Source organism: Athene noctua, chromosome Z, assembly GCF_965140245.1.
Source record: "Athene noctua chromosome Z, bAthNoc1.hap1.1, whole genome shotgun sequence".
In the NCBI taxonomy this organism is placed as follows: Eukaryota; Metazoa; Chordata; class Aves; order Strigiformes; family Strigidae; genus Athene; species Athene noctua.
In genome coordinates this window covers 79825275-79841165 of record NC_134077.1, presented here as the reverse complement: position 1 = coordinate 79841165, position 15891 = coordinate 79825275, and the positions used below count along the sequence as shown (strand labels likewise).

General features: G+C 43.9%; 1 protein-coding gene across 1 annotated transcript in view; it reads right to left on the bottom strand.

Moving 5' to 3' along the window:
* Window positions 1–5270: 5270 nt before the first annotated feature.
* SVEP1 (sushi, von Willebrand factor type A, EGF and pentraxin domain containing 1) overlaps window positions 5271–15891 on the bottom strand; it is a 134708-nt gene continuing 124087 nt past the window's right edge. Inside the window, exons 45-48 of the mRNA XM_074931869.1 lie at window positions 15510–15605; window positions 12612–12707; window positions 9819–9912; window positions 5271–7773 (exon numbers count right to left, since the gene is read on the bottom strand). Of these exons, the coding sequence (XP_074787970.1) occupies window positions 7743–7773; window positions 9819–9912; window positions 12612–12707; window positions 15510–15605 (317 nt within the window). The 3' untranslated portion in view covers window positions 5271–7742. The remainder of the gene's footprint in view (window positions 7774–9818; window positions 9913–12611; window positions 12708–15509; window positions 15606–15891) is intronic.

Here is a 15891-nt window from a genome sequence, read left to right as displayed (position 1 = left end):
CTGGAACAGGCTGCCCAGGAAGCGATTCAGTCACCAAGCCTAGAGGTATAAAGATATGTAGACATGGCGTTTAGGGACATGGTTTAGCAGTGGACTTGGCAGTGTTAGCTTTACAGTTGGACTTGATCATCTTAAAGGTCTTTTCCAACGTACATGATTCTATGGTTCTATGATTCACTTTTGCTGCTCAGCTTTTGCCTCTGTTGCCTTGAGGCCCAATTACAGATTTTCTTGGAAATGTAGGTGGAGGGACATGGCTCCTTCTCCTAATTCTTGGTGCTTAAGCATTTGATGTTTCCCGAAGTGCCAGTGTCGGTGTAGCCTGTCATGCACCCTCAGGCAGACTGTCTGTATTCTTCACTACTTTTGCATATTTTCATGAATACCCTGAAAGACTCAAAAAAACACAGTAGTTTTTTGAAAGTAGAAATATAAAAAACCTGTTGATGTGAGCTCTCTGGACTGCAAGTGTGTTTAGCATGCTGTATCATGTCTAGTGTTACACTAACTGAACTGATGAAGCCCAGCCCACAGGTATCTCTAAAAGCCCGTATGCTTTTTGATGCAATGGGATATCTACTCTACTTATCCTTCGTCCTGTTTTTTTATATATCCCAGAGCCACAGTCAGCGACTCCTCTCTGAAGCATCCTCAGATGTGGTGTTTGTATACGGCAGCCACTTGTGTCTGGCTTATGTAGTCCTGCCAGGGATGAAATCAGGAGCACCTCATACTTTTAGAACATGTAGGTTGCAAAATCACACTTGGAGCAGGAGGGAAATGCTAGAGTGAAGGTTCCCAGCAGGAGCTGGCTTTCCCAGTGTGCTGTGCAGTGTGATCCTTAGTGACACGACCAGGGTGTGCTACCCCTGCCTGGCTGTATTTATCTTCCCTTATTTATCTGCCATTTCAGAGCCCTGCACCTCCAGTCCTTGAGACATTCCTCCTCCTTCCAGTGGACACCAGCTGCCAGAAGCCACTAGCTTCATATGCCAGCACACCCAGGAATGGCAGCAACATCATCTCTCTGGTGCTGGCCACAGAGAAATCATAACCTTGCTGGCACTAAACCAGAGATGAACCAAAAATCATGCAGGCTGCATCACCACTGCGTTGCGGGCTGGTCTTTATTTTGCTTTCCTCTCTCATGCCTAGGACTCTGACAGTGTTGCTTCTTCCCAAGCAGGAAACCGACACCTGGTGTGTGTGGGAATACCCAGGACACCAGCGTGCCTTCACACATCCTTCCCTCCCCAGGCGTTTTTTTCCTCAGGTAGCCCTGACTTGTCATTTCACGTCATTTCCCCTTAATATGATTACCCTTCCTGTATGTAATTTATTCCCACAGGTACTTAGAGTACCTCCCTGCATATTAGCAGCAGGATTAATTAATGAGCTGTTTATCCCTTACCCCAGATCGTTAACCAAGCTATTTAATAAAATCAAAGCAGACATCTGGCCTAGCAATACCTGACTGGACACCCACCTCTTTTATCAACCTTTTACATTCAGCTGACAGCAAATACCCAGTGCCAGGCACTTAGCAGCCATCTCACCAGTGTCTACAGGGCAGGCACAGTTTTTCATATTTATTATAATCCCATAATGACTAAGGCTGCAGTCCAGAAAAATGTTAAAGCTTGTTTTTAACTGCATAGGTGCAGCTAAGTGCCCTTAATGGTTGTATGACATGACCATATACTTAAGCGTTTGCTGAACTGCAGCTTTATGGAGATTTCCGTTCTTGTCATACCGCACATACTCCCATTCTGTCATCCCTTTTTTCCAGCATGAAGAAAGGACATTTGCAGGGTGTTCCCCTTACCAGAGTTCTCCAGATTGTCCGTGCTGGGTGAGTCAGGTCTGGAGATGTGCCCAGGATCTCCCTGGGCAGAGTTGCAAGGCTGCCACTGTTCAACAACATCACAGATGACTACAGGCATTTTTGCCCCTACCCCAGTCCCAGGGGTGGAAGACGGCCCTTCCTGGGCTCCTGGGCCGAGCCTGGTGCTCGGTGTTGGTGCCTGCCTGCACCCCTCTTCTCCTCGGGTGGACAGGCAGGGGCAGATCCAGGACAAGGTTCCACTGCAAGGTTTTGGTTTCTGCAGAGGTTGCTGCCGGCCTGCCCTTTGCTTGGGCTCAGCCGAGGATTGTGGTGCAGCCTGGCTTTGGTGCTCTGTGTGACTTGGAGGCTCCCAGCTGACATTACAGACCTGCAGAAACAGCCAAGAGTGGCAGATCCCTTTATAATTCCCTTGCCACCGAGCAGTATCTGGGACCTGCTCACTGTGCACAGAGGAGGTTGACAGGGTCTCTGCACATTGCTGGACTGGCTGCTCTGCCCACTCGCACCAGCCCAGGACCCTGCTCATGGCTCCCTCTATAAAGCAGCGGTCCTGTGCTCAGTGCTGCAGAAGCCCATGGGCACAAATACGTTGTGAGCCACGCCGGTGGAGTGAGTGCCAGGGAAAAGGGAGATCCCAGGCTGCTACGGAGCAGGGGCAGAAGGGAGCAGCATCTTCTCCCCACCTATTGCAAACCGATCTGGATACACCTCTGCTCCATGCTTTAGGTGTCTGTCTGGCAAATGCGTGCACCAGTCTCCACCGCAGGCAGCTGCAAGCATAGTCTGTATCTGTAAAACGAGGAAAGCATGGCCAGGGAGCGCAAGAGGAAGGGACAGCAAGGCAAGGCAAGGCAGCAGCAGATGGAAGAGCTCTCCTGTCTGCTGGGCTGCCACTGCGTGTTGTAGAGGCTGCCAGTCCTGCCTGCACCCGCAGCTGCACAACTTGACCACCCTTCCCACTGCACCTCCCCCTCCCCGCCAGTGAGGCTGCTGGTTTCACACCCAGTGAATCCCGGTCACTTCTTGAGTTAGCTGCAAAAATCATGCCACTCCAACAGCGATGGAAGTACTATAGCCAGGATATTGAAAATACAGCAAGATAAATGGACCATGCTGAGGAAGCAGCTTAGAGGGGAAAGGAGGGGAAGGCATGACTAATAGCCAACAGGGAAAGCCCTGGATTTGTTTGCAGGGCATGGATGAGCAGGGAGTGGCAACTACAGTGATTGTTCTTTGTCACCCGGTTGCATAAGGACAGACTGATTTCCTGAGGCTGCTAGGATAAACCACAGCACAATCTTCTAGAAGAGTGCTGGGCAGGGGTGCAGGATCAGTCCTCACCATGCTCCTGGGCTGCTAGATGGTGCAGGCCAGGAGCATCACAAAGCCAACCTGTCCCCAGCAACCTCCTTTTCTGGCCTTTGCCATGCATACAGGCTCTGGGTGCAGTCAGAACTGGTGCTAGTCTGGGCTGGCTGACACTGTCATGGCCTCAGAGTTTTTGGAGATGAAGAAGGGACTTGACTTTCCAGGAGGATCTGCTAAGCAGCTGTGGCTTGCAAACCACAGTCTGAAGAAGGAAGACTGACATTGAGCAAAGAGACTAGACTGGGAAGACTGAGGTTAGTACTGGTCCACTGGGCTATCAGCAAGGTGTATGGATGATATCTGCAGAAGGGCTACCATTAATAATGATGATAATCATGCTTAGATCTCATCTGTCTGCTTTCATATGCAGCACCCTGGAGGAGAAGGAAAGGCTCATCTGGCCCGTAAAATGGTAAGACTTGAAGTGACTTTCTTGTGGTGACACAGCCTGCCACTGGCTGGGGGAAACTCAGTGTCCTATCCACCAGGCCACGCATGGTGCTTCTCATAGCACAAGGCAGCCACGCTGGTCCATCCACAAGAGCAACATCTGGCAGGATGTTGCCTGTGCCAAAGAACCACATCAGTCAACTTGTGAAGAGCACCAGATTTTATAGTGCTCTGATCTCAGCTGGGAGAGGTGGCAAAGCGTGCAGACCTTGACATTGGCAGGCACTTCCAACATGTCTGCCTAGAAAGCAAGGGTAATGGAAATGCAGCCTTGGTCCTGCTAGAGGAGCTCGTCATGAATGGGACCATTTGTGAAGACATGCTCTGCTTCATGTGTGTGAGTGGAAATAACCTTAGAGAAAGAGATGATGCTGGATATTCCACCTGGCCTGCCTCTGGGTACTGCAATGCCCATCACTCACTGTTGGAAATGCATGGTCAGGGTGCACTCTTCCAGAAAAGCATCTGCAGTGCAGTAAAAGCAGCAGGGGTCCTCTCCAGAGTAAGGATCCAAACTGCTGTTAAGATGAGGCTGAGATGTACAAACTGTTCCTGTGCTGAGATGCAAGAGACTCAACCCGTCCTCACAGTAAAAAGGTAAATCCTCATGGTAACAACCACTGGCACACACTGACCCTGCCCAGTGCATCCAAGATCAGAGCTGACACTCATACCTTTCCCACTGTACTGCCACGAGCAGAGAGACACAGGTGTTAGCAGACTGCCTTCAGCATTTCAGCTTGTTTGGTTTTCATGACAAAGTGGACAGGGCAAGGGAGAGATCCTGATTCTTACACTTCCTCTTAAATAAGGCAGTGCTCTGTACTCTGTACAGCTTGCACAAAATCTGAATCCATGTGCAAAGGCAGTCCAGCTGTTCCCACTCAGGATTATTACTAGTATCTGGAGAACTGTAAATTTGAGATGTAAATTTGCATCTTTTCTATCAGATGCACATCAAATTTCAGGCTCCATTAACAGCAATGCCTGTAACCTCACACCACCTTTTGGGCTGGTGGCTAGGAAACACGGACTGCCTCTTGCACTTCAAAGTCTCCACTTACATCTATGTAGCAAAACACTGAAAGGCTTACTAACATTACCTGCAAAAACCCCACACCCTTAATCTTTTGACTGCTATGTCATACATGCTCGTTTGGAGGAGTGGTGTTTGAGTTACAAAGTTTTATTTCTGCTATAGTACATTTTTAACTCGACTGTCTTTGAATATGGGTATCTCCATAGCTTTAAAAATTCCAGTACTGGTGCAGAATAAAACAAACTGTATCTCTATCTGGTATAAGTAGTGACTGAAGCAGGTTTTAATGCATCTGTTTATGCCAGTAGTAAATCTGGCCCTTACAGGTTTTAAAATACACTCTAGCAGAAGAAAGGATTTGAAAAATAATGTGCTAACTGCATCGTTATTCAAATATCAAACCTGGACTAATCCAGCACATCCTTTTAAGATTACTGGCAACTATTTTGTCTTTTCCTTTGAGTGGAGTTCTATTTCCCTAATACTTGGGCTCTGTCAGCACGTCCTAAAGGACAGGCTGATATTTTTGTTGTGAGGCATTAAGAAAAGACCGCAGTGTTGCCTCTATATGGGTACTAAACAGGGTGCAACTTTATTTACAGTGTAAAGTGCATCACACAGAAGTCGTTTAAAACACACAACAAGCAGTGACATAAATGACAATACAGTACTGGGTAGGGAAGGGAAAGTGTTCCAGCAAGTATCAAAACATCAACAGCATTAATACAACAGCCTCTAGTTCCAGCTGCTCTGCCCTACCACCACGTCTCCGTATGAAACGTGTTGACTGGGTTGATCCCCGGACTCCATGTACTAGTCACTAGTGTGAAGCTGGAGTGCTAAAAGCCATCCCACAGCCCTGAAGTCTCCAACAGTGTCCTGCCAGCTCTACGCACTGTCCTCACCACTGCCGTTCTGCTCTGGAGATCACCAGGGCAGAGTCAGGGCACACACCAGAGAAGCACCCTGGGAAAGGGTGACATGTAAATAAAGATCTGTTTTTCTCACCCATGCACTCTCTCCCTTGAGAAACCCCGTGTTGCTCCCTGCAGCTTCCATTGATACACTGTTAAGGCAGCCAGGATATCAAGGTAAAAAGCACCTACAAATGGTGGTGACTATGGGTTGAAATGCAGACATTATTTACCAACCACTATCTTCAGTCAAAGCTGTAAACATCAATGGCTGTGGAGCTGGGAGACGGAAGATTGTTGCTATGTGCTAGCAGAGTCCATTAGAAAAAGAAGGTTGTGGGAGCTGAAACAACAACTCTTCAGCTGATTGCAGCTCCCACTGGGAAGGAATCTACATTCACATTAATCTGATCCCCTAATGACTCCTATTTTTTACCTACCTGTTTTTCTTTTAATTGGCTGAAAGCTCTTACTGGCTCACAACTTTGCTTCTTCCTTCCTCATTTCTAGTCTTGGGCTAACAGCCATCAGTTGTCAGTATTACCGTGAGCTTATTTTGGTGTCATACCACTTTTCTGTCCAAATTCATGCATTCATAAAAGGAAGGTAAATCTATAAATGGGGGAAGGGTGGGGCAGGTTGTGCACACTCTTAATCCAGGAGTAACTAAGCAGGAATGCTACAGAAGGTAAAATTCATTTCTCATCCTTCTTTCCCAGTGCTGACTGCAAGTCACACTTTTCTATTATTACTGGGAAAAATGGAGATTCTGACTAATGATGCTCAGGTTCTCACTCTAACATCTTCTTTCACAGATCAGCCTTTTTGCTGCTGATAATTACCAATTATCATTGGATCTCAAAAAATGCATCTCATTTCCACCTTGTAATTCCACCACCCTGCTTAACCACAGGAAAATCTTAGCATCTCAGTTCATTAGAGCATGATGGCATTCAGGTGTGTGTTATACTCAGATGCAGTGGGATTAACAGTGTGATAAAGAGAAACCTGACAGCAGGTGTGCTCTCAGTATTTCTCACTCGGCTGAGCATTTCTGCCTGTGTGTGTACTCGAGAGGCATTTTCCAGTTCTCTGAGGGTTCTGCATAAGATAAATACCACCCTTCTGTAAGCAAAGTTTCACCTATAAACTTAACTGGTGCCTTCTCCCTCCATCTTGGGGGCAGTCAAACTTTGGGACCCAAACCCCATGCATCAAAAGCATTCACCTAGCAGACAGCTGCTAGACATGTGTTTCACAATTTACACAGGAAAGGGACGATGGTTACAGGCAGGTGCTGAGTCCCGTGGGAAGTGCAGGGTTCCATGGTCCACCTGCTTCCCACTGCTGGATCCGGCATCATCCAGCTTTAGACCTGAACTGCTCACAAGCCAAAAAGTCTCAAAGGCTCTTGTTGACTAGACTTGGTCCACCTTTCTCTGAATCACAATGTTCTCTCATATCTTTCACATTTTTGACTACTTTACCGATACGTCTCAGGTAAAATTCATGCTGATGCCTTCAATGAAGTCACTCTCCAAGGATGTTTATGTCACATAACATACGTTACAGAATCTTCTTCTTATGCCCACCAGAAACTGTGGTTATAGCATGGACTTCATCACATGTACTTCTAATTTACATAAACATGAGTTCAGAAACAGGCCCAACACAAAGTTTAGCTGCTCTGTTAGCCTTGTGTAACTATTCTTTACTGTTGAGTTGCTGGAGAGCAGTATGATTTGGCAGATGGTAAGTAAAATTGCCACATTCTGTTTAATCACAGTTGGCATTATAGTATGGTTTAATTAGCTTACTCTATGTAAGAAATGGGAGGGACTTCACTTTACACAACCACTTCCTCAGTGGACAGTAGGAATCTTTACATTTGTATGTGTGTGTGTGTGTAGCAGCATATATTTGATAATACTTTTGTAAATGAACAATACAGAGGATTTCTTTAAAAATGGAAAGGCATAGTAAAAATGTATCACAAAATAAAATATAAAACAAGGGAGCTGTGGGGGGAAGGGAAGCAATGGATTTGATTTACAATGCATTGGTTTCCAAGCCCTGGTGCCTAGGCTGAAGAAAGGTATCTGAATGTAGAACTGCTGCTCTGATGTTAAAAGGGATAGAATCCAGTCTTCCGTTTCCTGTGTCAAAAAAAACCCCAAAATAAAATCAGTGCTGCACTGAACACACCAAACAAGATCAACAGTGAGGCACAAGAGGGAGGTGTCTGAAAGGATACCAGGAATTAGAGAGCCACAGGCCAAGACGGCATATTGAGTGGGGCAGAGGGTGGGCCTGGGGAATACAGGACCCTGGCATTTAATGTAAACTATGACTCATCACAGAGTGGTTTGGAGCTAATCTTGTCCTGGATGCTGATAAAGCTTTGAACCCTTTTAGCTTCTCCTTATAAATCACACCTAGTTAACCTGCAACAGCAAATCTTTGCTACTACGGCATTTACTCCTGTTCTGCCTGTACTGGTTTTGGGTCTTCAGACAGGATTGTACACTGTAAAGAGTCACCAGTGGCTAAGGCCAAAGCTTAACAAAATCAGATTAACAGATCTCAGTGCTTGTTTCTATCTCCTTCCTTCCACCCTGACAGTTCTGTGTGGGAAACTTCCTCTCAAACAGCTCTTGAAGGGATGAGCTGCTAGACCACAAGCCTGTAGGGCTAATGATCCACCTTCCCTCAGACCTCACAATGCTGCACAGAGCTGTGGACTTGGACCAAAAAAACTAAACAAGGGGAGTGCAGTTTGGTAACAGCCTGAAACTTTGCTTTGCTTCAGAAATAAAATCCATAAGTTTTGACTGCTAAATCCACTGGATTTGGGCTTCTCTGTTTCATGTCCTAAATGGAAATACTATCAGACTTCAGATGTGTAGCTTTCAGTCTAAAGCTGGATGCTGTTTATTGGCAGTACATTTAAGTTGCTTCACTTAGGCATAAATAATCACAGCTGACAAATTAAAACTATTAATTTTGGACAAGGTAATTTCTCAAACAAGCATCTTTCCTATAGCTTTAAGATAAACAGTGTATCAGAGAGACAGGGAAGAATGTCTGTCACTGCCTGTCCAGAAAGAAGAGAAAAAATGTACAATGTCACAGGCTTTGTCTGTATCCTGGAGAAAAATATTAATATTCAGCTGTTAATTTATTTAGCTCTCCAGGATAATGACCAGTGTGTTCAGTAGAAGCCTATGTGAATTGAAGTATAAATATTTCTGCTAGCATGTGTTTCATGGCTCTCATTAATATTCCATGCAGGAAGCAGGAGAACTCATGCTGCATGTTTTGTTACTGTATCTGATTCTTGACCACAACAACATTATTACCATTCACCTGCCTTACCTCTTCAGGGATGTAAATGACTGTTAATGGCACCATGAAATAAAACAGCTTTCCAATGAAAAACTTGAGTCCTCTTCAGACTGCCCCCCAAGTCAAACACCCAAACTTCACAAGTTAACTTCAAAAAACAGCTACAACTAAGACTTGTAAACGCTGCCTTGCATGGTGATGGGGCTCACTGATTTGAAAACCCAGTCTGCTACTGGTCCCATTAGACATGAACAGCAAACCAAAACACAAGCACTGGTAAAACTCTCTAAAACAGAGCACAGGAGAACCAAATCCTTGGGGGTCTTGATACAGGGACCACACTGCCAGGTGATCTGAACTGGGACTTGACTCTGAGGCACTGTGTTGTACTCTTTAAATGATGACATCGCTCAACACTAGGTGCAAGAAGAGCTATTATTTATAACATCTGTTGCATGACCCTAGTCTTGAACCTGGACCCAGCTGAGGTATATACAGTTCAAACTGAACACTTGTACCCAGCAGGCCACCCAAATTTCCTGAAGAACATTCTGTATCACATCACAACAGACATTTCCATTCACATCCTTAAAAATAAGGCTAAACCTTGCAGGTTTGCCTGTCTGCTTACATGTAAATATACCATTGTCTAAGTTTTCAAGAAGTTTGGCAGTCATTTAAAGAGTACTCTCTAAGGTCTTTCCATATTGCCCATATATCATGAGCTATCCAATGACCACTGATTTTCAGGATTTAGAGATGCTCAGAATGTGAGAAACTAATTGCATGTTCTTCAGATTTAGTGTTCAGTAGGGTGCTTTGGCATAGCTGTGGGACAGTGCTCTGCCACACTTACCTAGAGCAGTCATGTCCAGTCCACGATGAAGGACAATAGCACCGATTTGGTCGTATGCACTTCCCACCATTTAAGCAAGGCAAGTGGCAAACAGCTGCAAACAAATACATACACAGAGTTGCATTAATGAGCACACTCACAACAAGCTGATTAAGAAACAGGGCACTGAAAATTCAGCCTGCATTATTCTGTTAAGAACAGACTACTCTCAAAGTGACAATATTAAACATCAGCTGTGAGTCTGTTGTGAAAGAAGGTTTGCTCTGAAAAGGGCAGCCTTAGAAGCACATCTCTGCTGAATGTGATTTGACCTCTTTACTACTTTTGCTGTCTGCTGCAGTGTACGAGCTGCATGAAACAGCCAGTGTATTATTTTATGTTGCCTTAAAAATACTTTTCTTTTTGCCTCAAGTTGAGGCAATAAAAGGAGTGCTAGTGGAAGCAGGAGAAGGAACTAGAAGAGTCAGAAGATCAACAGAAGAATAGGCCTTATTTCTAGGAAGAAAACGTAGGTGTTTAAATGTTGGTATTTATTTGGAAGGAATATGACAGCTAGACAATAGCCAAGACAAGCAAACACCACACATGGTAAAAAAGTATAGAAAGAGGCAGCATAAACAAAGGAAGTTAAAGGTCAGAAAGCCATTTACAGATCAACAGCAAGGGAAGAGTATGACAATGACACCTGTATGGAGGTAAGGAAAGGAAGCAGAGTTGTGACTAAGCAGTACAGGACATTTGAATTAGAAAACAAACACTATCTTCCCTGATCGGGTTGTGCTGGGATAGAGGTGAAATGGTTGCAACCTGCTTTTGTGTAACAGCCTAACCGAAGGACCTCCAGTAACCAAACAAGAGTCAAAGCTTCAGGTTTTCCTATCAGTTTTGGAGGAAAGCTGAAAGAAAAAGTCTTTGAAGCAGATAACATTATGTCTAGAGGACAGACCTAAAGATACCAATGAGCACATCTGCGGGGTATTATTTTTGCAAGGAATATGCATCAGGAAACATTGATTAATATGGAATTACAGAAAATAGGAATGAGTAATCACAGAATGCAAAAGGAGATGGACATACACTCCTCTGATTCCTCTGGGCCAAAAACAAACAATAGAACGAGGTTATAGAGGTGGACCATCCCTGTGCAATTAACTGCACCACGTTTGTCATGTTGAAAATGACTTCTGATTCTGGAATAGAGCATATGAATGAAACATCTTTATCTCTCCCTTTAGGCACAATATTATTCCTCTGAGATCAACAGTTAATCCAAATATTTCTCATTTCACTTTTCTCTGTCATGACAAAAGGTCAAGACCAGTAAGTAAAATGAAGAGTGGTTTAATAATTTCATGAGCAGTGGTTATGGGCTTTTATGAATGGGTTTGGCACAGATGCAGTAGCTCACTAGAATTTTTTCTGTAGCTACTGCAAGCAAGGCAGTCTGAACAGATTTGAATTGCTGGCCCAAAAGTGAAAAAGTCATCTATCCTCCTCAACCACCTATGCTGTTGTAGCTGCAAAGTTTATGAAATATGAGAGGGAATGATGTATTATGTGCTAGGTAAGTGTCCCTTCAAAGGACAGTAGTTCTTAATTGAAATGTTCACTCTGTAATTTCAATTTGCTGCAGGATGATTGGGTTTGCAGTGTGTCACACAGCTTATCCCCCTGACTCACTATTCTTATCAGCTGAACAAATCATATGAACATTCATTAAGAAAAGCACGAATTCCTCCTCCAGTTCACTCTATCAGCCACTCCAAAGTCTTGCAGGAAGGCAAAACTGGCCTTTCATGTTAAGGCTCTGTTAACAATCAGTTAAGGAGCCCCTGGACAATAAAAATACAGTGAACAAACTGTAAAATAATTTTTAAAAACAGTTAACATTACTGATGGAGATTTAATAATGATTTAAAGACATTTCAATGATCACTCCATTGCTCTAAGTTTTACTGACTATTTCCACAGAGACAAGCCTTTTGAAAACTGACATTTGTTTAGCTTTGATATGGATATATCTCAAACTCAGGCTCAGGTAATTGCAAATCAATCTCATCTGACAAAAGCTGAATTGCCAGGACATGGGTCTGGAGCCTAGAATCACTCCCCTCACTGTTTTGGTGTGCTACATGCCCTTCAGCCTTGGTGAGGTGCAAGTAAGAGATCTAGTAAAATGCAGTTTATGTTAAAATGCATGTTAAATTCGTTCAGAGAATTAAAATAATACCTAAAGTAAGATACCCACATACTATGTATATAGTACCTTACATGGGTCCCATGTACCCATTAAATGCAACCATCCTTAAACAAATCCGTGCTTTTCTCTGCCCTTTTGCCTAGCTCAGAACTCAGGCAGTAAGTGGGAATCCCCCAAATCATATAGCTATTTGGTGAAAAAACCTGTTGTACCTGCATCTTGTTTATGAGTTTAATGGTGACCTGCATGTGCTGAAGATGAAAACAAAATTCTAATTCATCTTGAAATTGACAGTAGTTTTATTGTTCTCTTTGGAAATCCTCTCTCCTCTGCACTTTTGCAGAGAGTGCTCCTGTGAATGCTGTCTGTCCTTTCTGTGAGCAAACTTTTCTGAGGATTTTAAAGACTCATCAGGGGGCCATTCTGAAAATAGTTTGCAGCTGGGGACAGCAAATACTCCAGGAATACTATTGCAGGCCTGGGTCTTCCTGTGAGAAGCTTAGTAGTTCTACAGAGTCCTTACCAAACTGTGCTAGGTATTGATAGTGGAGTCACAAAATGTGAGAAAAAAATGTAGGTGAGAGGAATTTTACCCATATGGCAGCGCAATCCAGTCCATCCAGGGGGGCAGTCACACTGGTAAGGGGCTACACAGCGACCTCCATTGAGACACGGCAGAATGCATATTGCTAAGGAGAGGAGAAGAGAACCAGTGAAAGAATTATCTCCCATGAAAGCAAAGAACAAAGTGTGCAAGAAATGAACTTATGTTTAATTAGAAACTCTACTACCTCTCTAGGTGTTTGCATGCAGCATCAGCGGCACTGAGTAGGATCTACCCAGAAGGCATAAGCAGCAAATATGACCGGCATCGCAGCCAGAAATGAGGAGGAATGATGACAAACAAATGGACAGACTGGATGGGGCAGTTGCTAGAGTCCTCTGGTGCCTGTAGGCTCTGTGATCACTGGAACTGAGAGAGGCTGTTTGCTTGTTTCTCACATGTCATATCCACAGACATTGCCCACTTCTGTGACAGTGGCTAACAAAACCAGTTCATGCTTTAATTACAAACAACTGGATTGACTGCAGATTGCCTGGGGTCCCACAATGTGACATCCAAACCAAGTTAATCTATGCCCTGCCCATAGAAAAGCACTTAGTCTGGACAGTGAAAACATGCTCAAACATGACACTTCAAGCCCCCCATGGAAAGACAGCTTTGATACAAGGCATTTTTGGTGCAACAGACTGACTGTAGCTAGAAGCTTTGGGGAAGATACCAAGCAGCTGATGGCCTCTGGACTGAGAACCACTCAAGCTCTAAGGCTTGTGTGAGCAGATCTTCAAAACTGTCCAAGGTGCATACTATTCATGACTCAAGTACCTTCACAAGACTACCATTTCCACTAACCTAACTGAATGAAATACTTGTGTGAACATGCTCTAATAAGAGCAAGAGTTGAGCTGGGCCTCAAACTGGGACCCCTGAGTGGCACTTCCAGTGAAGCTTTATACTGGAAGGGTGGATGTGGGCTGCAGAGGACTGATGCAGATGTTCCTCCTGTTCTGCTGCACAGCAGAGGTCAAGCTGAGCAGGTGCAGTCAGCCTGGATAAGAAAAGAATAGTGAACTACTATAAAGCTCACAGGTACTAACCCATACCACAAAGAATCACTTGTCTGTATCATTAAACCAGTAGTGCTATGCATGTTTTTTAGGGTGGTCAGGGACATCTCAGGAAGAGGACTGATTATCTGTGAAATGTACTGTGAACTACAAGGTGACTGAATTCTGTCAGAGCTCTGTGGCCTTACCTGTGGCCTGATCCTGACAGATCAGTGCTCAATGCTAGCACTCAAAAATCACTTTGACTTCCAGAACAGGCCCTTAACTCCAAAGAGTAAACCTATCTTTTCTGTTCACCAGTGCACCTTGATTGACAAGCAATGGTGAAAAACTGAGGTGGCACTAACCAACTGTGGCAATCCCTTTCCCCTCTCCTCACTACCTATGCCAGACTAAACAAGAAAAAAAAAAGAGAGCTAGTGCCTGTATCTGTATGAAGTGTGATCTTGCTAGTCAGCTGCCTATTCATTTTCCTCATATAGGAAAACAGGGTCTGAACTGGGATGACAGACCAAAATGACTAGGGGCATAAAATCTGTCTGCTCATCCTGAAAAATGAATGAAATATCATTACTAATTGATAAGGAAATCAGTTGTGGCATACCAAACACAACTCTGCCACACACAGGGCTCAGTCATCTTCTGTTGGAACTGTGAAACATACAGGGCTGAGTTTGCATGTCTGGCTGTGGTGGTACTGACAGACAGAGGGACAGCAAGAGGGTTTGCATGAATGCACCACATAGCTGGAGTTTCTCTAAATGCAGAAGGACAAAACTTGCTGAAAACCTCTTCTCCTCATTCTGTATCTACAGCTAATATGTGCCATGTGGAACTGACACTACCACAGAGAAGACCTCAAAGCTGCAGAGGATCATTTTAAGATGTGATATATTTACCTAGCAAAATGCTTGAACGACATTCCTCTTCATAAACTACAGGAGGAGGTGCCACATCTTTTTGTACGTCTCCATGTATACTCAGAGCCAGGGACTGTGACACCACCTCAGCTGCAAGTGTTCTTGGACACATTAAAGCTTTACATCAGGGCCATACAGAGTACTAAACACAGTAAGGGTATTTTCCTTTTCTATTCATGCAGACCCATGCCTAACTGTGTAACAGTAATAAGGCTTCTCATGCAGGAGCTAAGCCAGCATGAAAGGGTTAGCCCTCCCAAATTCCTTATGTTAAAAATCATAATGAAAAAAATGGGAAACATGGCAAAAACTGATATTCCCAATGCCAACCAGGGAATCTCTAACAGACCCAAGAATCAGGTTTGGCTCTTTTCAACCAGAACAGATTCAGTTCTCTAACTATTCAAATTTCCAGGCCAGCAAAAGCCAGTCCAGAATTTGCAGGGTACAGGTACACAGGTCAGGAAGGACAGCATGGAAAAGGTGACACAGTTGCATTATTTGAACGTGAATTGATCAGGTTCATAATCACATACTATTAAAAGAGAAAGCAAAAAAACAGATGCAGCCACCAGCAGAACACTCACATCTCTTCTGTTCTAATGCCTGCTCCTTCCCCCAAACTATCATGTTTTGCTATTAGAAACAGACTTTGGAGAACTGAAGCAGTGTGTTTTTCAATCATAATAAAGGAGCACCCACAAACAAAATTGCATCAATTAAAAAAGTGCTTGTTTTGGTTTGGAGATGTCAGGGCATGGTCATTTGTCTAGAAACAAGCAATCAGTTTTCTGTTCTCTCTAATTTGTCAACCCAAATAAAGTAATGATTTTTATGGTTTTGTCTTTTATGCCTTTAATTTTCCCACCTGGTTCACTGCAGTAAATTCACTTGTCTTACCCACAGCACCCTTAAAATTACACTTAGGGATGATATACATACGCTCTTCACAGAGACGACCCATCCAGCCATCTGGACATGAGCAGGCATTTGGTCGCTCACAGATGCCACCATTCTGACATGGGAACCGACAGACAGCTGAAAACAATACAATTCCATGACAAACTCAAGATGGTTAATTAGATGCTTAGTAATCCAGCATCTTGTGCAGATCTTTGCAGTTGTAAAGTTTAGAGCAGAACAAAGTAAAATTCAGAAACAGAACTTTTGTTTTCAAGGGCTACATCGTTTTCTGTCTCTGTTGTGTCTGACTAGGTATTGGGAGCAAGAGCATGGGAACTATTAAGATAAAAAATTTTCCATGGCAAGAACGAAAACTTTACCTTAGTTAGGTAAATTATTTGGACAATGTTTCAAGGCTGAC